Source organism: Nicotiana tomentosiformis, chromosome 12, assembly GCF_000390325.3.
Source record: "Nicotiana tomentosiformis chromosome 12, ASM39032v3, whole genome shotgun sequence".
Lineage (NCBI taxonomy): Eukaryota > Viridiplantae > Streptophyta > Magnoliopsida > Solanales > Solanaceae > Nicotiana > Nicotiana tomentosiformis.
This window is the reverse complement of record NC_090823.1, coordinates 8,796,558-8,823,612: the sequence shown is the minus strand read 5'-3', so window position 1 is coordinate 8,823,612 and position 27,055 is coordinate 8,796,558. Positions and strand designations below refer to the sequence as shown.

The 27,055-nt window shown below is 38.3% G+C and overlaps 1 protein-coding gene across 2 annotated transcripts; it reads left to right on the top strand.

Annotated features, from left to right (window-relative positions):
• The first annotated feature begins 1,940 nt into the window (after positions 1-1,940).
• LOC104116858 (regulator of nonsense transcripts 1 homolog) lies at positions 1,941-24,872 on the top strand. Of its 2 annotated transcripts, none has more exons than XM_009627815.4 (29): positions 1,941-2,656; positions 12,046-12,297; positions 12,384-12,554; positions 12,698-12,748; positions 15,926-16,018; positions 16,167-16,262; positions 16,502-16,552; positions 16,661-16,779; positions 17,246-17,354; positions 17,871-17,993; positions 18,089-18,160; positions 18,862-18,933; positions 19,019-19,085; positions 19,267-19,409; positions 19,546-19,617; positions 19,717-19,845; positions 20,475-20,630; positions 20,841-20,954; positions 21,030-21,128; positions 21,203-21,280; positions 21,682-21,816; positions 22,066-22,140; positions 22,231-22,339; positions 22,578-22,948; positions 23,039-23,089; positions 23,166-23,237; positions 23,382-23,513; positions 23,783-23,899; positions 24,147-24,872. In XM_009627815.4, exons 1-29 carry the CDS (start codon positions 2,114-2,116, stop codon positions 24,282-24,284), a joined length of 3,810 nt encoding a protein of 1,269 aa, XP_009626110.1. In that variant the 5' UTR covers positions 1,941-2,113; the 3' UTR covers positions 24,285-24,872. The 2 variants fall into 2 exon arrangements, with proteins under 2 accessions (XP_009626110.1, XP_009626103.1); XM_009627808.4 differs by having other exon boundaries at positions 23,027-23,089.
• The last annotated feature ends 2,183 nt before the right edge of the window (positions 24,873-27,055 follow it).

Sequence of the window (27,055 nt, the reverse complement as noted above, 5' to 3'; positions counted from 1 at the left end):
CTGGCGAAACTGCTTTACCAGCCTCATTCAGTCGACCATAACTTTCTGTACAAATGTACAAATGATGAATTGTTTAACTTTCTGAAAACTAGAATCAAAGGGCTACAACTTTAATATTTTGATAATTTTAAATTCCTTATAGATTTCGAGATATAAGCTTTCAAATTCAGCTATGCGATTGCACCAGTTGCTGTCCAAAAAAGCTTCTGCAGCAGAAAAAATCCAGCAGCTCCTTTTGTTCGAAATCCATTCCATTAACCTTCCGAAATCCACCCGAGACCCTCGGGACCTTAACCAAATATACCAACATGCCTCAAAATATAATACGAACTTAGTTGAGGCTTCAAACCATGCTAAACAATGCCGAAATTATGAATCGCGCATCGAATCGAATTATGAGTTTTCAAATCTTCCAACTTCTATATTTTGCATCGAAACGTATCAAATCAATTCCGATTGACCTCAAATTTTGCACACAAGTCATAAATGACATAACAGATCTATGAAAATTTTCAGAACTGAATTCCGACTTCGATATCAAAAAGTTAACTCTCCGGTCAAACTTCCCAAAAATTTAACTTTCGCCATTTCAAGCAAAATTTCACTACGGACTTCCAAATTTTTTTTCGGACACGCTCCTAAGTCCAAAATCAATATACATAGCTATTGGAATCATCAAAATTTTATTCCGGGGTCGTTTGCTCAAAAGTCAACTCTCCGGTCAACTCTTTCCATATAAGCTTCAAAAATGAGAATTGTTCTTTAAATTAAATTCTGAATCTTTCGAAAACTAAACCGGACAATACACGCGGGTCATATTACATATTACAAAGCTGGTCGAGACCTCGTGTAGTTGAATGGGGCATAGATTCTTAAAATAACAAGTCGGGTCATTACAATGTATATATATATATATCTGAAGGATTCAACATATTTGTAACTTGGCAAGCTTATTTAAAGCTTGATTAGTTACATTCTCGGGTTCGAGCCTTGAGTATGGAAAAATATTTGGTAGAGAGCGCTTCCCCTCGAATGGGGCCCTACACGGCGCAAATTCGGATATAGTCGGGCTCCAATGTGAGTATCAGACTCTGGGTGGGAAACAAAAAAAAAGTTACATTCTATTATCACACAACCTATGACATTCGTCTAAATGCTAGTCATTCTATTGAAGTTATATGTATACTCCCTTGCGTAATTATATTTTTTATGACATGAACTATTAAGAATCTAAATAGAAATGCAATTAGGATTGAAAATAAAAGAATACATATTGTTTAAGCATAAGATTAATTTTCACTCTCATCAATTATACGCTCTCTTGGATGATGAAGAAATAACGCCTAGTCGCCATAATTGTTTGTATACACAGTGAAAGAACAATAATACACGTTTGGAACTTTGTTGATAATCGAAAGTTAATCACTTGAAACCACTGTTATTATCAACAGTTACTTCACGTCTCTCTTGTGACTTCCAAAAATTTAAAAATTGACATACAAACTTATTAGGTATAAAATAAAATGTTAATAGTAACTTTAGCACTAACCTAATAAATGGATTATTCGTTTGTTTTTTAATGGGCCCAAGTGAGAATAAGATCAACTTTAAATATGGTGTAATTAGTTTCTAATGTAAGTAAATATAAATGGCAAGATGAATGTTACACCAAATTCAATTAACTTAATCTTAAAATCAACATTAATTATCACAAATTAAGTAAGGGGCTTGTTTTATCTCCTTTTAATATGAACTGTTCCGATAAGATTTTCAAGTGTTTTACTTTAATATTTGCAATTTGTTATTTTTAACAATGGCAAGATACCATATTTATAGATCAATTTTTATTTTTAGATACACAAGCCATAATTTAATTAACCAGGATTTAATAAAAAATAATTAAATATGACGTGTTTTAGTACATTTAAGTATTATTCCAAAACAGAATATTCATCATATCTTTCTCTCCCCCCTCTCTCTCTTCTTCGCCCTTTTCACCGAACCCTAACTTTCCCCTTTCCAAACCCTAATTCTGAACACACTAAAAATCTCACTTCGAAATCGAAAACTTCAGCCTACATTAAATTCATATCATCGATTTTTTGATTATACGATGAATACTCAGCCGAACAATCTCTACGATACGGCGTCGCAGCCGGACACCGGGAACGATGCATACACATTCCTCGAATTCAACACGCAAGGCGAAGAGTTCGATTATCCTGAATTTCAAGAGCTTTCACAGCCAATTCGATCGTCAGCGTGGCCTACGCCGTCGGATTCTCTGGTTTCCGAAGCACCCGATCGGCCTCCGTCTTCTGACGCCTCTCCGTCCAAAAAAACCCGCGGTGGAAGCGGCGGAAATGGCTCTGGTGGAGGCGGGAACGGAAATGTTATTGGTAGTAGTAGTAATAATCAGGCGGCATCGGTGGTGGTGGATGCGTTGGCGGCGGGGATGAGCGGGTTGAATTTTGAGGAGACGGTGGATGATGAGGGTTTTGAGTATGGAAAGGGGGATTTTGGTGTTGAGCATGCTTGTAAGTACTGTGGAGTGACGAATCCTGCTTGTGTAGTTAGGTGCAATGTGCCGTCTTGCCGTAAGTGGTTTTGTAATTCAAGGGGGAATACTTCGGGCTCACATATTGTTAATCACCTGGTATGTAAGAGAGATGCATTTTTTTCTCTCGCATATTTGATTCTTGTTGTGAATGCCTGTTTTTTGTGGTCTATAGAAATGTGCAGAATAGATGTTATCATACTACAACAACAATAACTATGCCAGTCCCAAACAAGTTGGGGTTGGTTCTATGAATCCTTACAGAATATGTTACTCATATAAACTCATTGCCAATATCGTACAAAATAAAAATAAAAGGTACAAGAAGTTTATATTGCCTATTGACGTATAAGTATCTGCAAATAAATTTATCGTGCAACAATTATGCCTCAATCTCATACAAGTTGGGGTTTGTTATGTGAATCCTTATTCACCATGTCACTCCATATAAACTCATATCAGCCCATTATTATACAAAATAAATATAAAAAGTACTACTAGAAGTTCGTTATCTTGTTGACATATAAATCTCTACAAAATAGGTTTTACCATAAAACAACTATGCCTCAATATCAAACAAGTTGGGGCCAATTCTCGCTGATCATGTTACTTCATATCAACTTATCTCAGGCCAATATTATACAAAATAATTTCACTCAGCCCCTAGTAGTTTTTTATATTTAAAGGAAAGGTTGTGCCACCAACAACCTTTAGGTGTTTTGCGTGACAAGAATGTGCCACCAAAACTTAAAGGTAAGTTCTATAGAGCGGTTGTCAGACCGACTATGTTGTATGGGGTTGAGTGTTGGCCGATCAAGACCGACTATGTTGTATGGGGTTGAGTGTTGGCCGATCAAGAACTCACATGTCCAGAAGGTGAAGGTAGAAGAAATGAGGATGTTGAGATGAATATACAAGATAGATAAAATTAAGAATGAAGATATTCAGGAAAAGGTGGGTGTGGCCCATGTGGAGGACAAGATGAGAGACGCGAGACTTACATGATTCAAGCATGTGAAGATGAGAGGCACCGATGCCCCAGTGAGGAGGTGTGAGAGGTTGGCCTTGTAGAGCCTAAGAAGAGGTAGAGGTAAGCCGGAGAAGTACTGGGGAGAGGTGATTAAGCATGACATGGCGATGCTCCAGCTTACCGAGGACATGACCTTTGATTGGAAGGTATGGAGGTCGAGAATTAGGGCAGAAGGTTCGGTAGCATTGCATTTTCCTTGTTCATACCAGAAGTATTAGTTTACTACTTAGTGTTAGTCTAGTATTTTTTTGTTCTTAGATTTCTATTATTATTTGAAGGGAGCCTTGGCGTAACTGGTGAAGTTGCTGCCATGTGACCAGGAGGTCACGTGTTCAAGCTGTGGAAACAACCTCTTGCAGAAATGCAGGGTAAGGTTGCGTACGAGAGACCCTTGTGGTCCGGCCCTTCCCCGGACCCCGCGCATAGCGGGAGCTTAGTGCACCGGGTTGCGCTTTAGATTTCTATTATTACTTGTTGTCTCTTTCGCTTCGGTTTTCTTATTGGTTGTTGGTGTCATTACTTGTTGTTACTCCTTTTATTTTATCTTTCTTGAGCCGAGGGTCTACCGCAAAAAGCCTCTCTACCTTCTCAAGGTAGGTGTTGCGACCAAACACACTCACGCAAGTATACGCGGTTGTCAAGTAATAAAGTGACTAAAAGTCGGATGTCGAACCCACGAGGACTTATGATTAACTATTAACTAAATTAGACTATCCTAATTATCTAAACAAGAATTAAATCTAAAAATATTTTATTCCAACTAATTAAATAAGAAAAATATAAATAATAAACTTTGAACAGAGAAAGAGCAGATTTTAATGATATCAATGTAATGAAAACGATCTAGGGTTATGGTCTATCTAACAATCCTATTGTATTCTTCAATTGAATTGACCGACTAATTTATCTAGCTTATTGGTTGACAGGGTTAATATTGCTCATAAGAATCTGTCGAGTTCTTACTCGCCTATTCAAGCTAACCTAACGCCTATATGTCTATGGAGTTAGAATCAACAAGAACGCATTTATAATTCCTGTAAATCAACCAAGCAAGGCAATTAGGTATATGTCTATCCTAACCACGAATCCGTTCCCCGATGCCCGAGTTCAAGAACTTGCCCTACTCAATCCTATATGCAATATAGAATTCCCACTTTCGAGTTCAATTCTAGATTCGTAGATAATATTCAATTGGTGATCAAGCAATTAAATAATTAAATGCAAGATTGAATAAATAAACTAATATGATAAATCAAGAAGTCAAAATCAATATCCGAATAACAATAGTCATGAAAGAACCACACCCCTAGAACGTGAAGTTTAGCTCCACATAGACATGGTAGCCAAACAACAAATCATACAAAGAAACATAAAAATTACTAAGTTTTGTGGGAGAAAGATGAAACTTGATGAATTCCGGCCTTCACAGCTTTTTCCTGGCTTTTTCCCTCTTCCCAATATGTTAGATAACCTAAAAGAGGCGTTTTTAGCTTATATATTGCGTACAAAAGTCGTGGGCCAAAGCTCTCCTATTCCTAGTCCAATTCGGCTTCAGGGATTGATGCTAGGGTGGATGCGACGCATCCACCTTGTCCTCCATTTCAATTTTTGCCTGCGAAGGTGGATGCGACGCATCCACCTTGTCCTCTATTTCTCAGCTTGCATGCGATGGTGGACGCGACGCATCCAGCTTCACTTCTACTTCCCAGTTTCGCACGCGATGGCAGACGCGATGGCTCAACTTCACTGCTAAGGTTGCATGCATGATGATGTTTTCCTAGGTTGGATGCGACGCATCCAACCCTTCTTCCTCTAGCTAAACCACCTTTTCTTCATATTTTGCACTCCGAACACCTTAAATCGTCACACATAACTTAATTAGTCATCAAACCAATAATTACACCATGTTGGGTGTTTTAAAGATTAAATAACATCAAAAAGTGGTTAAAGCATGGGCAAAGTAACATCAACACATATCGAAATATGCCAAACATCACTACCCCACACTTAAACCTTTGTTCGTCCTCGAACAAACCATCCTATAGTAGACGAAACAAAATTAAACTCTTATCATTCAAAGCACACTGCACCTATGACCGTGGTTATTTGCTACAATTAGGCTCTAGACTATGCATCAACACACTTCCCTTTTCTTATGCCCTTCTTTAAACATATTCGAACAAAGACAACATGCTCACAACAATCCTAACCTCAAAAACCGACTCAATGTCACAATGCACTCATGGCTTGAACAACCAACATCATAGAGAAGTCTAATAACGTTACCTATCCCTCGTGAAACCATGTGCCCTCACAACAAAAGCAGAGAGAGTAGAATCAATCCACACATTCGAATCTCATGCTCACAAAGAAAATCGCTCACTCTCACAAAAGAAGTCGCATGCATGCAGTTGGTACCATAGGCTTGCCCTTAATGTAAATCTCTACTAATGTAAGCTCGCTCGATCTAAAATCAATTAGGACTTTTTCATGGTTGTAATGTGGGCTAAGGGACGGGTAGGATATATTTAAGGAATAGTGATTCACCCTCCTAAGCACTTTAACACATCATCAAATAACTTAAGCGCAAATTCTTCAACACCACTTCAATTTCACAAATAATATCACCCCAACAATATTTCCTCCTTCTTTAAGCACTACTTTAATTCATACCCACTAGCAAGAACAAGACAACAATTTATTCATTTATATTTTTCTTTCTTTCAATTTCCGCTAGTGGTGTATTATTTTACAAAATAAGTGCACCCTTCTTTCTTTCATTGGTTCCACTCAAAAGTCACCCCACACTTAGTCCCTTCTTACTTCTTTTAGCGCTCATCTAACAATTAAAGTGCTTTAAGAGGTAAAAGGATCAAAACAATGTCAATTAAGAATAAAAAGGGTATAGGCTTGTAATGTGGGTACCAAATAAAAGGTCTACAGGCTCAAAAGGTTTAACTAGGGATAGATTTTATTTGTGATAAGCAATAAGCTCAAAAAGATCAAAGAAAGCCTAAAATCATTTTTCAAACCGAGCATCACCTAAAATTTCGCTTCAACTCACATACCGGGCAAGTTCTAGACACAAGTACACTACATGGACTACACAAAAAAAACTCACCACACATGGCACATGACTCACTAAGGACGATCACATTCCGACTCTCAAACAATGCAAGTATTCACGGAGCAACGAGATATTAAGCATTAAGCGCAAAGTGAACATAAGTCATGTAAACGAGACATAGGCGCCACAAAACATGCTATCCATTTTAACAAGGCATCATCATTCTTCCTCCTTTTATTCCCTACATTCCTACTCTACTCTAAAAGAAAAAAACTACCCGGTTCAAACTACATCCCATGGAAAAGAACCGAGGCACAAAGAAAAACCACAGGGGATTATTACTACCTAAAGAAAGCTAAAAGACATATTTTGAATTTTTGTTTAGACTTTAATCCCTCAAGAAAACTGTCTAGGAGATCAATCGTCGGGAAAAGTCCAATTTTTCTACTTTTTCGTTTTTTTTTTTTTTTTTTCACAAAAGCTACTACACTTAAGAATGAGTACTACAACTAAGCTAAAATAGCACAGAAACTCATCCAAACGATCTTCTCACCCCACACTTAAAATTTTGCAATGTCCTCAATGCACATTATAAATAATAAGAGGGTAAACGAGACTCCCTGGTAGGCCAAAGGCCGAAGCAATAGCGGCTCACGAGGTACTCAGACTTCCCCCAGACATCGTCCTTTGTGTGGGCACCCCACACTTAGTCCTCACCATCTAGCTCGCTTTTGCACTCTTCTAATGGCTTTGCTTCCTATGCTCATAATCCTACAAAACAAAAATAAATACTACAAAATAATAAAAATAAAATAAAATAAAAAGTAAACAAAAATAAAAGAAAGCAGTAACGCTGGGTTGCCTCCCAACAAGCGCCTGATTTAACGTAGCGGCACGACGTGAACCACTTTTTGCCTCCACCTCGAACTTATGAATTGAGCCCCTAACATGGCATCCAGTTTGCGGCTATGCTCCAGTGGTGGGGCTACAAAGATAACCAGGCCAAGTAATAAATTTTTCACTCTACACTTCTCGGCCTTTAGATGAGGAATGTATTTTTTGCTTTTTGGCATGACAAATTCAAAAATATAGGCATCATGTTCCTCTTCCATTGACTCCTCCAAAGGCTTAGATGACTCGATTTCCATGTCATCATCCAAATACAATGTCGAAAAATGTTTAGAATGAGGACCAACACGCCCCAACTTTAGAATTGTATTACTATTTATATCCTCATATGTGCACACATTAGAGTCTTCAAATATAACATTATCTGCTACCTCGCATGGCTCTAGTGTACTTTTCTCAACATGGGCATCATCAACAGAAATATGCTCGAATGATTGGCTCTCCACTTTTAGCTCCTCAATTTGGCGTATAAGCTCCTTTTCAGCTTCTGACAACTCATTACTATTTTGTTGGGCGATAGACGCAACAACCTTTGCATTTAATTTATCTTGCAAGTCGTGAATAGTAGTGACAAATTTATAGATCCCTTGTCCCAGTTTAGATCTTCCCTCTATAAAGTGTCTCATCCCATCAGTAAGTTCCTCATGTTGAGTTTCATATATTTCTAACTTTTCAGCCTGTTCTGCCAGCCAAGTTTGGCTCAAAATCTCCTCTTTTTCAAAAATTTTCTCTTGCTGGCACTCGCTCTCTTCATTCAATTCTTCCATATTGGCCTTCATTCTTGTGATTGCTGCCCTCATTCTTTTCATATCTTTTTTGAGTTCATCCTGTTGCTCTGCTACTTGCCTCAGAATATCCCTAATATATGCATCAGGCTCCATATCCTGCACTTCATTGCCCCTATCAAACTCAGAAATATCATTAGAAAGATCATAATAAGGGCTCAGAGAAGGATGAACAAAATTAGGACAACCATCCCAATGGCCATCTTGACCACCACACATATTACAAATATTCCACTCAAAGGATTGAGATTGTGCGCACAACTCGCTCCTGGGAACATTCTGACAATTTTTCCACCAGTGGGGTCCTCCACAATATGGACAAGGATCATCAAAATAAGAATAACCATCATTCGAACAATTTTTATTCCAAGATGCCATGCTAAAATAAATAAAAAATACTAACTAAAATAAAATAATAAAAAAACATGAATAGATAAAAAAAATGTCTAATCTAGAAAAATAGCAAATTTCTAAGTCCCCGGCAACGGCGCCAAAAACTTGTTGCGACCAAACACACTCACGCAAGTATACGCGGTCGTCAAGTAATAAAGTGACTAAAAGTCGGATGTCGAACCCACGAGGACTTATGATTAACTATTAACTAAATTAGACTATCCTAATTATCTAAACAAGAATTAAATCTAAAAATATTTTATTCCAACTAATTAAATAAGAAAAATATAAATAATAAACTTTGAACAGAGAAAGAGCAGATTTTAATGATATCAATGTAATGAAAACGATCTAGGGTTATGGTCTATCTAACAATCCTATTGTATTCTTCAATTGAATTGACCGACTAATTTATCTAGCTTATTGGTTGACAGGGTTAATGCTCATAAGAATCTGTCGAGTTCTTACTTGCCTATTCAAGCTAACCTAACGCCTATATGTCTATGGAGTTAGAATCAACAAGAACGCATTTATAATTCCTGTAAATCAACCAAGCAAGGCAATTAGGTATATGTCTATCCTAACCACGAATCCGTTCCCCGATGCCCGAGTTCAAGAACTTGCCCTACTCAATCCTATATGCAATATAGAATTCCCACTTTCGAGTTCAATTCTAGATTCGTAGATAATATTCAATTGGTGATCAAGCAATTAAATAATTAAGTGCAAGATTGAATAAATAAACTAATATGATAAATCAAGAAGTCAAAATCAATATCCGAATAACAATAGTCATGAAAGAACCACACCCCTAGAACGTGAAGTTTAGCTCCACATAGACATGGTAGCCAAACAACAAATCATACAAAGAAACATAAAAATTACTAAGTTTTGTGGGAGAAAGATGAAACTTGATGAATTCCGGCCTTCACAGCTTTTTCCTGGCTTTTTCCCTCTTCCCAATATGTTAGATAACCTAAAAGAGGCGTTTTTAGCTTATATATTGCGTACAAAAGTCGTGGGCCAAAGCTCTCCTATTCCTAGTCCAATTCGGCTTCAGGGATTGATGCTAGGGTGGATGCGACGCATCCACCTTGTCCTCCATTTCAATTTTTGCCTGCGAAGGTGGATGCGACGCATCCACCTTGTCCTCTATTTCTCAGCTTGCATGCGATGGTGGACGCGACGCATCCAGCTTCACTTCTACTTCCCAGTTTCGCACGCGATGGCTCAACTTCACTGCTAAGGTTGCATGCATGATGATGTTTTCCTAGGTTGGATGCGACGCATCCAACCCTTCTTCCTCTAGCTAAACCACCTTTTCTTCATATTTTGCACTCCGAACACCTTAAATCGTCACACATAACTTAATTAGTCATCAAACCAATAATTACACCATGTTGGGTGTTTTAAAGATTAAATAACATCAAAAAGTGGTTAAAGCATGGGCAAAGTAACATCAACACATATCGAAATATGCCAAACATCAGTAGGGGTAAGGTCTGCGTATACACTACCCTCCCTAGACCCCACTTGTGGGATTATACTGGGTTTTTTGTTGTTGTACGGGTTTTTTATATTTCCTATTAATGTGTAAATGTCTGCAGAATAGGTTTTGTCATAACTACATTATTTTTTGACAAGTAGCTTACTAGCTTTATCATAATGAAATAGAAAAAACTTGTATAGTAGCTTTATGGTATTTTCTTTTGTAGTTTATTTGGATGACTTGAAGTTGATTTACCAGTTATAATTGGGATGAAAAATAATTTTTCTGTCCTCATTTTGCTAAAGGAAGCAGGGTTTTAAGTGGAATACCTTATACCTCACACCCATTACTCCCCTGAGCTTAATATAGGTATATATATTTCAAGCTAAAGGCAGTAGTGTGCAGCACTAGCTGCAGATAGGGTCTTGGGGCAGGGGCATGTTTATCATAATGTATGTAGTCTCCTTCCTCCTGTCCTCCCTTTCTCTCTGGTACTTGTTTTAGGAAAGGGAATAACATGGTTAAAAAAGAAGTATGGAACCAGAAATACTAGTATCGGATAGCACCAGAAAAGTGAACTAGTGAAGTAGATGAGGCTTATGCATTTGTCTTTGACCTAGCGATTATTAATCGACTAACCAATTAGTCTTTATTCCGTTTCTTTATTCCTTTTAAATTCTTTAAATCAAGCAGTTATTGGTAACTGCTGAGAAAATCTCCTTCCTTTTTTCTTGTTTGTGTGTTACCAATAAGGTTTTTAGCCGAGTATAGTTCTTTTGTTTCATCTGGTGATTGATGGTCAATGCTGTGGATGTCGTTGGTTTTTGAGCTCTCTTTTATTTGCTTTTTCTCCATATTTGGGATGCTATTGCCCCCAGGGCTTCACTTTAACATAAAATGCAACATGTGATGCGTGGGTTAGGCACTTCATGGGTTCGAGACCTGCCGCAGCCAAAAGCGCGAGTTTAAGTGGAGGAGTATAGAGGGACGGGCCCATTATCCACCGTTTTTGAACCATGCGCTACTGACCCTCGAGTGTTTCTTGGTCATTAGAAAAAATCGGGATGCTATTACTCATGCAGCTTCTAGCTGTTATGCCATGGGATATAGATTTGCTGTTATACCATGGGATAGATTTGCTGCGTCCGTTTATTCTTTGGGAAAGCATATTTTTGAAGCAACAATGGAAAATTTATTTGATACAAATGTATAGTTTTGTCAGCCTTTTTCTGTAGTATGGTGAATGTACATTTACTAGGTATAATGCTAGATTTCCACATGTCCTTATAAGTTAGTAAAGCAACAAGTTCTTTTCTCCTTTTGTAATGTATATTTCTAGCACCCTTTAGTGCTGGGATCTCTTCAATAAAAAGATCTTTTATCCCAATAAAATATACATTTTTGTCAGATTCATGCAACTTCACCTCCACAAAATTCTTAATTTATGCATGTGGGATAAGTTAAAAGGGAAATTCTCTATATGTTTTTCGAGGAGAAAAGCCAAAGCGCCACCTTTTCTTAGTTACTAAGGGAGTAGATTATCTCTAGTTGATACTGCATTTTGGAATGTCAGTTGTCCAAACTGTAGAAATTAAATAAGGAATCTTAAATGCATATTATAATTTGATTGTTTCACCAGTGTATGCAGTGGGATCAGCTACTTGCATTTAATGGACTTACGTTGGGGTGTTATATTCATCTTGCCTTTTCCTACAACTAACATGTCTATTATATTCTCTCCGGAAACAAGGCATTTATTGAGTATAATTTTTGTATTGTTGGCATTTATTGAATATTCTCAATTTTTTCTAATAGGTGCGAGCAAAACACAAGGAGGTGTGCCTTCATAAAGATAGTCCACTTGGAGAAACGATTCTAGAGTGCTATAATTGTGGATGCCGAAATGTCTTTCTTCTTGGTTTCATTTCTGCTAAGGCAGAGAGTGTCGTTGTTCTCCTCTGTAGGGAACCTTGTCTTAGTGTCAATGCATTGAAGGATATGAACTGGGACCTAAGCCAGTGGTGCCCGCTCATTGATGACAGGTGCTTTTTGCAGTGGCTTGTTAAGGTCTGGATTCTCTTTCTTGTTCTCTCTTTTTGATCCTTTTGGTTTTTGTTTTCTGTCCTGTATTTGTGACGTGTGGAGTGCTGCAGGTCCCCTCTGAGCAAGAACAGTTGAGGGCGCGCCAGATCAGTGCTCAACAAATCAACAAAGTAGAAGAATTGTGGAAGACAAATCCAGATGCTACCCTGGAAGATCTTGAGAAGCCTGGTGTAGATGATGAGCCTCAGCCCGTTGCCTTGAAGTATGAAGATGCCTATCAGGTTCTCACTGGATGATACTATTGTATTATCTCCTCTACCTTTTATGTGTAATAAATGCTGTGCAGGAATTGCTTTACTATGTATTTGTGAGTTGCCTTCGTATTGACATTTTAACTAAGTTTGCCTTCACCCTTCTAATGTAGTATCAAAACATATTTGCACCATTGATCAAGCTCGAAGCTGACTACGACAAGGTATGTCAGGTTTTGAAGATGATTTTACATGCTGAAGCGTGAGTGCGTCAATGAATACTGAATTTTGTCTATACAAATGTTGATTTTATGAGGACAATTGTATTTATGCTTGCTTATCTTTTTCTTCTTGATTCTTAACGTCCGTGACAATTGAGTTAAGGCATTCAAAGTTACTTCTCTCTATTGTCACTCTTGAGTAAAGATGTGAGCGTACTACTGTCACGACCCAAAATCTAACCATGGTCGTGATGGCGCTTATCGTGTTACAAGGCAAGCCTACTTTTCAAAATATTACTACTAAACCGATTATAAGAATTTAATAAAACATTTCAACATTTAAATTTTTCATAAACTAAATCAACTCTAAATATAATATAGAAAAATACGGAAACGAGCCCCAAACATCGGGGTGTCACTAAGTCATGAGCGTTTAAAACTATAAACTAAGATATATAAACTGTCTAACTGTCTAAAAGAAGAAATGACAAAAGGAGTAACAAGGTCCTGCGTACGCTAGCAGCTACCTTGCAATCTCCACAGATAGCCGGCCTGAACTCAACGATCGTCGCGCTCTAACTCACCTGGATCTGCACATAAAGTGCAGGGTGTAGTATGAGTACAACCGACTCAGTAATAACAGAAATAACTAAGGAACTGAGCAGTAGTGACGAGCTAAGTAAAACAGTCCAATTATTTATTTTCACAATTTAAAAATAAACAGAAATAAACAGGTAAATTTCATAACTCAGTAAATGCCACAAAGAAGTTTAATAGATAAATGCAGCAACAACACAAATAAATACAACTTCACAGCAGTGTCACTCCATCACTCACACTCAACACTCGACACTCAAAACACTCAACACTCAAAACACTCAACACTCTGCGCTCACTGGGGGTGTGTACAGACTCCGGAGGGGCTCCCAAAGCCCAAGCGCTAAGCACGAACAACTCACGTGCCATCATATCAATACCTGGATCCGCACGGTCAACTCACGTGCTACGCGGACAACTCACGCGCTGTGTTATCAATACGTGGACCCGCACGGTCAACTCACGTGCTACGCGGACAACTCACGCGCTATGGTATTAATATCCTCACAACCAGGCCCTCGGCCTCAATCATGTACCTCACTAGCCTCACCATCATCAACAAATAAGGGAACACAACCCACATCAAGTATCACAACATATTAGCAAATAATAGAGACTGAGGTAAACATGTACAATAATTTCTATGACTGAGTACAAATAGTGTGAGCATGAATAAAGCCTAAGCATGATCTCTAACATGAAGGCAGACAAGTTCAACAACAAGTAACTATGTAAACACAGATGATGACCATGAGGCCTCACGGGACGGACCAAGTCTCGATCCCTCGAGGTATACACCCACACGCCCATCACCTAGCGTGGGTATCATCTCCAAACAGTCACACGATATCAAATTCTCCAGGTTTATATCCTCAAAGCCAGAGTTAAAACTGTTACTTAACTTAACAGCGTAAAATCCTACTCCGGGATGCCCTCGTCTCTGGACTCGGTCTCCAAAAGCTCCAAATCTAACCATAATCTGATTAATACCATTCCACAATAAAAACTACAAAATATGCCAAAAATTCGAAACCGGCCAAAACCCGCCCCCGGGCCCACGTCTCGAAATCAGTCAAAAATGGCAGAATAATAAACCTCGTCCTCTCCCGAGTCTAACCATATAAAATTCATCAAAATCGGACTCCGTTTGGTCCCTCAAATCCTCACTTAAACTCTCCAAAACTCAAACCCTAACTCCCTCAATTTCACTTTGAAATCACCAATTAAATCCCAAAAACGAAGATGGATTCATGAAATATAACCAAAACTGAGTAGAGAACACTTACCCCAATCCTTATGGTGAAAATCGCCCCCAAAATCGCCCAAATCCGAGCTCCCCAACTCAAAATATGACCGAATGAACAAACCCTCGTTTTATATATTTTTTTGCCAGCTATTCTGCCTCGTTTCTCGTGCCAAACGATCCCGAAACTCGTTTTTTATGCCTCCAATGGATTCGTTGTGAAATTTTAGTCAAGTTAGGCTTTTGAATCACTCAATTTGACCTTATAATGAAGGAGATATGTAGGTTTTAATATTTGCAAATCGTGCAGATTTTTAAATACACCGTCAGAGGCAATTTCGTAATTAATCTGAAAAATTTGGCAACCTAATTCTTAGTGAAATGACCATAAAATCCTCATACGATGTCCAAATTCAACGATTCTTTTTGCTACGGGTCCGTAATTACAATTTACAATACGGATCTAATGCTTCAATCAAAAAAGAAATCGGAGCTCATTTGTTCAATATGATATCATTTATGCTTGAAGAAACGACGTCGAAACATAAGAAAAACGAGCGTAACACAACCCAAACCTATCCGAAACTCTCCCGAGGCCCTCGGGACCTCAACCAATAATTCCAACAAGTCATATATCACTACCCGAACTTAGTTGAACCTTCGGAACACCCAAAACAACACCAAAACACCAAATCAACCTCGGATTCAAGCCTAAGAACTTCTAAACTTCCAACTTTCGCCAATTCAAGCCTAATTCTACCACGGACTTCCAAATTACATTCCGGACACACTTTTAAGTCTAAAATCACCCAACGAAGCTAATCGAATCATAAAAATCCACATCCGAATTCGTTTACTCATAAGTCAACTTCCGGTTGACTTTTCTAACTTAACTTTTTAACTAAGAGACTAAGTGTTCATTTCACTCCAAAACTACTCCGGACCCAAACCTACCAACTCGATACAACTCAACACCGCTGAACAACACATAAAGAAGCAGGAATGGGGAAACATGGCTTTAACTCTCAGAACGACTGGCCGGTTCGTTACAACTACTTACCTAAGTTTACTTGATAGTGAGTTTTGTCCATACAAATGTTGATTTTATGCTGAATATCGTATTTAAGATTGCTTTTCTTTTTCTTCTTGAATCTTAACCTCTGTGACAATTGAGCTAAGACGTGTGAAGTTACTTCTCTCTGTTGTCATTCTTTTTGAGAATGTGATGTTTTCCCTTGTCAATTAATCTGCCCATCGTGTCTTCTTCGTCTCCAAGTAGAGTTTATACTTGTGTTGAGATACTGCTTACAAGTTTTTGAGTTCTTTTTTCTGTTTGGTAGATGATGAAAGAGTCTCAGAGTAAAGACAATCTTACTATTCGATGGGATATTGGTCTCAACAAGAAGCGCGTTGCGTACTTTGTCTTCCCTAAGGTATTTTCTTGTTATTTTTTCTGCTATGATTCTTCTAGATTCTCGGACTGTTATAGAGCTTATTGCTGTCATTTACTATTAAATCTTGATATGGGAAATCTCTTGTGTCTTTCCCTATCTGAATTGAAGATGGTCTGCTGTTTTTTAGGAAGATAATGAGTTGCGTCTTGTACCTGGTGATGAGCTAAGGCTGCGATATTCAGGGGATGCAGTACATCCAGCTTGGCAATCCGTGGGGCACGTGGTATGGACATTTTGCTTGATCTCCAACTCTTTTCGAGAGGGAAAATAATTTATGGAGTATAGCTAGCCATAAACCCTCTTAACAAGTAAATTGGTTGGAATGAAAAAGGCTCCCAGCATCATGGAAAATTTTCTTAAACGAGCTTCTCGGAAAGCTCCCTGCTTTTTGTTTTCTTGGGTTGTTAAAGGCTTCTTTTGCGATTTCTAGCCTGAGATATTGATTGACTATTCAATTTTCAGGTAAAATTAACTGCTCAAGAGGAGGTTGCGCTTGAACTTCGTGTCAGCCAGGTACCTTAGTTTTTAGATTGCTAGTCTCTTCGCGATTTTCTGTTTTCTTCTTTCACCATGTTTTGGCTTGTACTTTGGGCCTTTTCTAAACTAGTCCTGTCTTATCAGGGGGTTCCTGTCGATGTGACCCATGGGCTTAGTGTTGACTTTGTTTGGAAAAGCACGAGCTTTGATCGGATGCAGAGTGCGATGAAAACCTTTGCAGTGGATGAGACTAGTGTCAGTGGGTGAGTGAGAATGTCTGGTTTCTGTGTAGAAAGATAAAAAACAATTGTGAAGATTTCATGTACTTTTAATTAATTATCTTACTTGCCTAAGGTTTATTATTCCATCTAAACCTTTTCAAAAAGGTGTTCATCGAATTGGTTTGTCCCTTTTTTATTTGTTTATTGTAGGTATCTTGTAATGCTTATGATGATTATACATTTAGAGAAATGACTGCTCTTTCTTTAACTTTGCCTCGTTGAATGTTTAAGATATACTACATCCTTTTTTTGGATGAAGCAATAAGGGATACTGCATCTTTTCTTTTGTTGCCTAGTCATTGTATCCTGAATGAAACTTTGAATTCATCTATGTAGTACAAAGGAATGTCATATTCATGGATGTAACAACTTACTTTATTTGGGTCAACCAGTTGTAACTTTTATCGATGGAGCATTTAGTTTTGCGTTCTCTTTACTTCTTGTGCAGGTATATTTACCATCACCTGCTAGGTCATGAAGTTGAGATGCAGATGGTCCGCAATGCACTTCCTCGTCGTTTTGGTGCCCCTGGTCTTCCAGAGCTTAATGCATCTCAGGTTGAGGGCGCTGTCTGTTTGCTTGAACCTGTTACCTCTTTTCCCTCATTTCTGAAAAAGCATATTTCCTTTAGCTTCAATATTGATCACGCTTCCAAACCTTTTTCAGGGACACCTTATTGAACGGGATTTTTTGACAATGAAAATTCTTAGTAGTTCTCTAAGTATACACATGTATCAAACATGTTATGATGGCATGTTTGCTTACAGTTGAGAATTATAGTGAATAGTCAACCCTGATTGCTGTGTTGGTTCATGTTACATTGTGAAACCCATTAACAAGCACATGCAATCCAAATTTTAGTTGCTGTTTTGTTCTCTCTTTTCATAAAATTGCCCCCTCAATTTCGGCAGCTTACTCAATTAAGCTTAATGCAGAAGTGGTGCCCCATTGTCAGTTGCTTCCCCTCACCCCCTTAACCAAAAAAATACCCCTTCACCACCAACAGTGGAAGGAGGTTCTCAAAAGGAGTTCTTGATTCTGGTTGTCTTATTGATCCATGTTTGCATCCTTAGGTTTTTGCTGTAAAAAGTGTTCTTCAAAAGCCCATCAGTTTAATTCAAGGTCCACCTGGAACGGGAAAAACTGTCACCTCTGCCGCCATTGTGTATCATATGGCCAAACAAGGCCAAGGACAGGTAACTTTAAGTCATTTTTACTTATATTTGCTCTAGGTATTAGTCGCTTGATATAATGGCTCTTTACAATCATTTGCGGACTATTATTTCATCAGGTTTTGGTTTGTGCCCCCAGTAATGTTGCTGTGGACCAATTAGCAGAGAAGATAAGTGCTACTGGTCTGAAGGTGAGGCACCAGCTATTTCTGTATCTCCTTCCCACCCTCCAACCCAAGAAAAATAAAGTGACGAAGATTGAAGACATTTTGAACTGACTGGGAAATAACTATTTTGGTGTTTAATGCATATTTATGCAGCACGTGTTTCTAGTGGAAGCATCTTGCAGAATGTTGGACTGTTGTCCACCTTTGACATAGTATATATATATATCTCCATCCCCTATCAGCTCCTTTTATGGTATTGATTTAAAGAAAGAGTTCTATTTATATCCTCAGATGGATCGAGTATGGTTAACTGAAGGATAAAAATGAATCTCCTATATCCATCCCAATCGGCCCTGTCCCACCAGTGGTAGATGTAACCTCGATATTACTAGGTTCAACCGAACCTACTATTTTGACAGGAGCATAAATATCTATATGTAAAAATCACTAAAATTTACTTAACCCATAATTTGAAATGTGCAATGTGTTCAGTGCCAAAAACCTTATAGGTTGAACCCATTGAGTTTTAATTCTGGATCCGCCTGTCAGTCCAACCCATGAATACAAACTGAAGGCGAACGAAGGAAATTGGAGTCTAAAAGTACTGGAAATATAATAAGAAATGTAATAAAAATGATCAGAAACTTCCAAATAACTCTTTTTTTTTTTTAATTTTTATTTGTGAGAATATTAGGTCCTTTCTCATATAATTTTCTTTCTTCCAGGTGGTCAGGCTCTGTGCCAAGTCAAGGGAAGCTGTCAGTTCTCCTGTCGAGCATTTAACCCTTCACTATCAGGTTAGTTTTTTAATTTGTTATCCTCAAATATTTTTTATATATCGTTCTATTTTTAATGATATGTTGTAAACTTTTGTTTATACAGGTTCGCCATCTTGACACATCTGAGAAGAGTGAACTGCACAAGTTACAGCAACTGAAGGATGAACAAGGTTTGTGTTGCTTTCCTGGATTTTCTTTGGCCTCATATGTATTGGGGGGATTTAGCATTTACATGGTGATACTTTTAGCATAGTGCTCGGTTTTTTTTTCTCTTTCTCATTATATATCCTTTATTAGAGCATTCTAAATATGTGATCATGATTCAGAGTCATTTGGTTAATGAACTTTCAGGAGAGCTCTCCAGCAGCGATGAGAAGAAATATAAAGCTTTGAAGCGGGCAACAGAGAGGGAAATAGCTCAGAGTGCTGATGTAATTTGTTGCACATGCGTTGGTGCTGGAGACCCTAGATTGGCTAACTTCAGATTCCGCCAGGTTGGTTTACCTTATTACTGAAGATTTGAGGATTTCCTAACTATTTTAGATTTTCAGTTTCTTATTTTTGTTCTTATGTACTCATTCTGGATTCTTGCTGATTTTAACATTTCTGTTGTGTTAAACCTCTTGGTAGGTGCTTATTGATGAATCCACTCAGGCTACTGAGCCTGAATGTCTTATTCCTTTGGTTCTTGGCGCAAAGCAGGTCACTATTGCAATTAATGTCATGTTGAAATTCATTTATGAAAAAATTTCATACTGAAATATAGTTCGATGTTGGGTCTTACTGTGAGTTTTGTGCTAGGCTGTTCTTGTCGGTGATCACTGCCAGCTTGGACCAGTCATTATGTGCAAGAAAGCAGCCCGTGCTGGACTTGCTCAATCTCTATTTGAGCGCCTTGTGTTTCTAGGAGTGAAGCCAATTAGGTTACAGGTGATTGCCTGTCTGTTGATGTGTTAACATGTCTATCAGGGTTGGTAGTGGCTGAAGTTAAATTTAAGATTCTCTTTTTCCAGTTATTCTCTTGTTTCTCATATAGTTGGCATAGTGATTGGAAGTGCTCTTCAGTCATCTATGAAGACTTGAGGAGTCTGCTTTGCATTTTCTTTTTTTTTGGGGGGGTGGGGGGGTGTGTGGAGTAAGATGTTCCTGGTATTTTAACTCTTCTTCACTAATCTGCCACTTCCCATTTTTTTTTTGGGCGGAGCTGCAACAAATCATGCTAATTTAAGGTTTTCTGATTTTTCTATGCTTCATGTAGCATTATGTTATTCGGTTATGTCATTATCTAGTGTAGCTTGTGTATCTGAGCTGTTTTGAGTTTCTAAGCTTCTCATTCTAGCTGCTTTTATTTGCTTGCCAAGTAGTAATTGTTAATCCCCTCTTGCTTTTTTTTTTTTTTTTTTTTCATTTTGTTTCCTTGGACGTAGAGTTGCCTGGTCACTTCTTCTTTCAGAGTACTGTTTATCTTTATTTAGCTATTTTTTAAATCTGTAAAGCATCAGAATTCTTTTATTCCATTACTAATGTTGATTATGCTGTCTATTTGTTTGCAATTCCAGGTACAATACCGTATGCATCCTGCATTATCTGAGTTTCCATCAAATAGCTTTTATGAAGGTACACTCCAAAATGGTGTAACCATCAATGAAAGGCAATCAACAGGCATTGATTTCCCTTGGCCTGTGCCCAACCGTCCCATGTTCTTTTATGTTCAGGTATTATCAGATTATTTTAGCTGATTCTTCTTTGTTTTTCGTTTTTTGAGTTGTGGAAAAACCTGTCATTTTTGTTTTGGGATGTTATTGTGATGGTTATGGTTACACTAAAGATTGTTTCTCCTATATAGTTTATAGGAACTTTTTCCTGGTTTACTGATATATTCAAATTTGAATACTTGATTTGAATACTTGGTAATTCATCTATAGATGGGACAAGAGGAGATCAGTGCTAGTGGAACTTCCTATCTGAATAGAACTGAAGCTGCAAATGTGGAGAAGATTGTGACTACATTTCTTAAGGGTGGAGTAGTCCCTAGTCAGGTAAATTCTTATATGCATCTTTAAGGTTGAACACCTTCTTTTTGTGGCGAGGATGTAATTATTTTAAATTCACAGATTGGGGTCATAACACCATATGAGGGTCAACGAGCATACATTGTAAATTACATGGCAAGAAATGGTTCCTTGAGGCAACAACTTTACAAGGAAATTGAGGCAAGCATTAAATAGATGAGCTTTATGGTAGTCTTGGATTCTTAATACTTACTGTGAGTATTTGCTATGTTCAGGTTGCAAGTGTTGATTCATTTCAAGGGAGGGAAAAGGATTATATTATTTTGTCATGTGTCAGGAGTAATGAACATCAGGTTGGTTTGCATATCCATTAATTCTCTCTTTTTGATGCTTCATGTTTTAACATATTCTGATTTGATTCGATCTGTTGAAGATTTATGCATCCTCCTGTGAACCATACCTCTGTTCTTTTTTTCTCTCTAACCTCCCCCCCCCTCTTCTGGTCCTTTTTGGAGTTTGTTTAACTTCATTTGCAAAAAGTTTCAGTTCTTTTTTATTTCGGGGTGCAGGAGGTCGGGTGGAATTTTTGTTAGGCGTTAAGATATGTTTTTGCAATAACTTGCATGCTTAATATATAGTCAGTGTGGATCTCTGACTCTCTTGTGCTTAAGCTTTAATCTATTCCACCAGTTCCCATATTTCACTGTTAAACTTTAAGTATTGAGAACATCTTTTACTTCTCTTCTCTTTTTAGGGCATTGGATTCCTTAATGATCCACGGAGGCTTAATGTTGCCCTTACACGTGCTCGTTATGGTATTGTTATCCTTGGAAATCCTAAAGTTCTTAGCAAACAGCCTCTGTGGAATGGCTTGCTGACACACTACAAGGTAATTTCTTCAAAATGTTCTCTTGTAATGCTTATTAGGCATTTTTTCACTATTTCTCTACACTTCGGAGAAGTTATGAACCGGCAAAGTTGGCATAATATCAGGTGGTTAATTTTTTGGGATAATATATCATGTTGAATTTGTTAGGCAATATTGTTACTGTCTGTAGGCTTGGGGACGTATAAAGTAACGTCTCAGTAGGTTTTTCATGCTTTGAGATGCTCACACTTTAATGAATTTGTTTCTCAGGAGCATGAGTGCTTGGTAGAAGGTCCTCTGAATAACTTAAAGCAGAGCATGGTTCAATTTCAGAAGCCCAAAAAGGTACTTATTGTGGTCAAATACTCTTCCAAAGTTATATGTTTGTGCTTGATTATGCATCAGTACTCAGGTTTCTTGTAACGTCGTTTGCAGATCTACAATGAGCGCAGACTTTTCTTTGGTGGTGGACCTGGAATTCCAGGTGACAGTTTTGGATCTGCTTCAGGCCCCAACGCTGACAGGAGAAATAGTCGTTCTAGGGGTATGGTGGATCTGAACTTTCCCCCACTGACTGTTAGTTACTTGCTGAGATGTTGTATGATTGGAGCGTGTGTCTCTTTCATCTGATAATGTGTCAGAGACCTGCTTTTGCTTTCTTATTGTACAGTTTTTCTCAAAGAAACTTTGGAGTAACTAGAAAATTTTCATTATTATTATAATCTCATGGAATTTATATATGTATTTGTTTGTTTTTGCTGAGGATATGATTTTATGTGTAGGTTCTTATATGGCACCTGGTGTACCCAACGGTACTCAGAAACCTGGTCTTCATCCTGCTGGTTATCCAATGCCTCGGGTTGCCTTTCCACCTTACCATGGAGGCCCTCCACAACCGTATGCAATTCCTACTCGTGGTGCTGTCCATGGCCCTGTTGGAGCTGTTCCTCATGTTCCACAGCCAGGTAGCCGGGGTTTTGGGGCTGGACGTGGCAATGCCAATGCCCCAATTGGTAGTCATCTCCCTCACCATCAAGGCGCCCAGCAACAGGCCGGAAGTCTTGGATCTAACTTCAACTTTCCTGCATTGGAGAATCCAAACAGCCAGCCTTCTGTTGGAGGACCTTTATCTCAGCCTGGATATGCTTCTAATGTTAGTAAATTTCAGTTTGATTTTTTCGATCAATAGTAGATGATTTGCTGTAAGTATTTTCTCTCTTTTGAATTATAGATTGGTATCCAGGGGCCAGGCCAGACATTTCGGGATGGATATTCTTTGGGTAGCATGTCACAGGTGATTGATTCTGAACATCAAAATTGTTATTTTGATTTAATTTTTCTATCATATTTACCTTAGATTTGTTCATCAGGATTTCGTGGGAGATGATTTCAAGAGCCAGGGGTCTCATGTTCCATATAACGTTGCTGACTTCTCTACACAGGTTCTTGTCCTGCACATTTTCTAGTAATTGTATATTGGGCCTGCACATCACTGCCCTTTTTATGCATAATTATTTGATTTTCTTGCTCCAATTAGTTTGCATAGGCATAGCAATATTAACTGGCCTTTTTTTGTTGGTATTTAGGCTTCTCAAAGTGGATATGCTGTTGATTATGTAACTCAAGGAGCACAGGCTGGTTTTCCAGGGAACTTCTTAAACCAGAATTCGCAATCTGGATACTCCCGTTTTGGTTCAGGAAATGAATTCATGTCACAGGTTAATTTTAATTGTTCACTCCTTTGCCCCTTAATGTCTCAAACTTTAAGGCCTGGAAAACATGTATTTAAATATGTGAGTCTGGAATGTATTTAAATATGAGAGTCTGGAAGTTTTCACAAGTTCATCGTACATGATGGGCTGATCTGTTAGCTCTTCTGACTGGGCGGCTTTGGTAGACAAGTTAATTGAAGTGGTCTCTTATGATTTCTTTTCTCTTGATCTTCGGGTTGAACTTTTGCTTATCGGACTTTTTATTTTTGGTGCAGGACTACATGGCTCATGGATCCCAAGGTCTCTTTACTCAAGCTGGATACAATAACCCATCGCAAGATGATGGTTCACAGAATCATTTTGGCATGTCCAATGCATCTCTTCAGTCTCAGGTTAGTTTATTAAATAATTCTGCTTGAGAGTTGGCTAAATTACTGAACACGCACAAAATAGGAAGTATGGATTAGGCGAAGTCTACTAGATTGCACAAATGATTCTTCACGGGAATATAATCAGGGGACTTCGCTTGTTAAAAAATATTTTCTTCTTGCTATTAGTTTATTTCAACTAGTCTAATGTGACTTGGATGATTGAGGTTTTCCTTGGAATAGCACTTGAATTTGATTCCACTTTTTCCAGAGTTCGCTTAATCCACTTTACTCCCAACCATTTGCTCACTACAACACGCAACCATTTAACATGCAAAGCCAACCTCAACAGCAGCAAGCCCCACAAGGCCAGGGCTTCCAAAATCAGAAACTTCACTACAATAGTTGAAGATCGCAGGCTTGTTTATGTGATGGGTTATAGTTTGCTTCCAGCAGTTTGGTTTATGTGTCAACGCGTGGACCATATTATCTGACCTAAGATGAGATTAAGAGTTTGCTAATAATTCAGGTCAAATGGTGACATATCCCTTGCCAGTGATTCTGAATGTTGAGTCAGAGGGCTGGAGTGGTGGAAGGCTCTCTGCTCAAGTAAACCATGCACAGCACAACTGGTGCTGAGAAAGGAAAAATAACCCATGTTATCTTCGTGAAGTTTTACGTATTGTTTGAAGAGAGTAATACTATTTCTCCGGGAGAGAAAGGTTACATGGCATGGTATTGGCCGGAAGGGTGGGTTATTCAGGACACGGAGCTTGCTACTTGCGCATTGGAAGGAGTACAACATTGTTTGAAGCTGCGACCATATCTTTTGTACAGTGTCCAGGCGAAAGTCAGCTAACCCTTTCAGCTCTTCCTGACATGTAGTTAAACTCTTTAGTATTTGTATTACGTGGATAATGACGATAATTATAGATGTGTTTATGTTTCAGCACTTGAGGTATTGGGTATATAAGCAGTTATTAGTCATTTGATTAAACTGGATTGCTTGTAATCCAGTATCATTATTTTGTGGATGTCTTTTTAGCGTTTTGCTTGGAGTAGTCGGTGAGAAAAGAATACGAGCACTTCAGCTGCATTCGTTCATTTTGCCACTTCTGTGGCATCTCCCGTCTATTTCTGCCTTCCATGGACAGCATATGGACAGTACGGAGATTTGCCTTTCGAGTTCTCAGAAAAACTGTCATGTCAGTGAAAAGAGCTCTATTTTTTTTTTACACTAGCGTGTTTGTTTTCTTGCTTGTTAGCGTTTTTTCCCCGATTGCATGTAGTGCGCTTGACTAGTAAGATGGAGCTTCTTTCGCTTGGCTGAATCCGTTTAAGGCAGTATACAAGTGATTTTATGTTTACGATGTATCCAGATGAAATCTTGCCCTGGATGGATGTCTATTACTAATATGTGATTAATTCAACTGAGGAAAAGTTGGTTACGTTGATGTTATCGTCTTTTGCAAGTTCATGACTTGCATTTGCATGTGCAATGGGCGAAGGGTCTCGTAGTCAGTTGACTGCGCTATCATTTTATCGTAGCTCTTCATTGACGACAAATTTTACTTTGTATTTTTGTGTGAAATTTAAGAACTTTAGCATTTATAAAATAGTTCAAAGTCTGCTAAAGATTGCATAGTATAAATTTGATACTTCTGTTAATACATTGTGGTGATACTTCTGTTGATACGTTTTGGTAATAAAAATCTTAAAAAGTGGGTTTCGCTTAATGCAAAAGAGAGTAGTCTTGAAACTCCGTCTGTTGAGTTTTGAGGTTGCTTTATTGACCCAAAACGAGTAGGCATAGCCCTTTCATGGTTGAAGTTACGTTCATATATTACAACAACAAAAAATTTCGGTGATTTTTCACGAGTAGGGTCTAGGGAGGGTAAGATGTATGCAGCTTTACTCCTACCCCTGGAAGGGCAGAGACTATTTCCAATAGACCCTTTGGCTAAAGAACGACTTAAAAAGAAAAGGTAATTGTAACAAGTAGGAATAGTAGCAAGATAAAATAAGATCGAATCCAAGAATGCAGTTAAATTCTTGGTAGTAATAGCAATCTATGAATAAAATGATATCATACTAACACTAATGCTAGCGAACTGAGTAAGACAAAGAGAAGCGCTCGACTACCTACAAACCTTCTATCCTAATCTTTGACCTCCACACCCTCATGTTTAGGGCCATGTCCTCAGTCAGCTCCAGCTGCGCTATGTCCCGCCTAATAACCTCTCCCCAAGACTTTTTAGGTCTACCTCTACCCTTCCTGCTACCCATCGAGGCTAGCCTCTCGCACCTTCTAAATAGGGTTTCTATACTTCTCCTCTTAACATGCCCGAACCATCTCAACCTCGCATCCCACATCTTATCCTCCACAGGGGCCACTCCCACCTTTTCCCAAATAACTTCATTCCTAATCTTATCCGACCGGATATGCCCACACATCCACCTTAACATACTCATCTCGGCTACTTTTAGCTTTTGGGTATTAGAGTTGAAGTTAAGTTCATATATTTGGATATTTAGGTAAGATTGCAACCCACTTCAAGCCTCGCTATAGAGCGCCATGCAAAATCAAACAAGGGCTGAAGTTAGCAAAAGAAATGGGTTATCATGATCTCGAAGTGGAAACATATTGCCTACTTATTGTCATGTTTATCAACGAAGAGTACATACAATCTCATCCTCTTAGTGTTATTATTGAAGATTGTAAGTATTTGTTTGAAGCCAATAAGACTATTATAATTATTACACATCTAACAATTGATGGGCACATACACGAAGAAGATTTGATAATCTAGGAAGCTGCACTTAAGGAATGAAGTTTTTTCAGTTTGGTGATTCAAGCCATGTAGCATAAGAAAGATTTTAGAGAGAACAACTAAATGAATAAAGGCGCCAAGGCGGACAATGGTTTTAAACTATTAGTTTCACAATTCTATCAATCATCAAAAAAGGAAAATAAGAAAGTCTACAAATTCTACCAATCATCAAGCAGTGAGTGTTTGACATTGCCTTTCCTTGGCCGAGAGTCTAGCAAAAACGACCTCTATCTTCACAAGGTGATGATAAAGTCTGCAAACACACTACTCTTTCAAACCTCACTTGTGAGATTTCACTGAGTTTTTTTATTATACCTGTGCAGCTAAAACCTGCAGAGGACATTGTGAA

Bases quoted from the DNA above. Each gene is read 5' to 3' on its own strand.
- LOC104116858 (XM_009627808.4), top strand. From the start codon at position 2,114: ATGAATACTCAGCCGAACAATCTCTACGATACGGCGTCGCAGCCGGAC. The intron at 2,657-12,045 runs GTATGTAAGAGA...TTTTTCTAATAG, and splicing joins CACATATTGTTAATCACCTG to GTGCGAGCAAAACACAAGGA. The intron at 16,780-17,245 runs GTGAGTGAGAAT...CTTCTTGTGCAG, and splicing joins GATGAGACTAGTGTCAGTGG to GTATATTTACCATCACCTGC.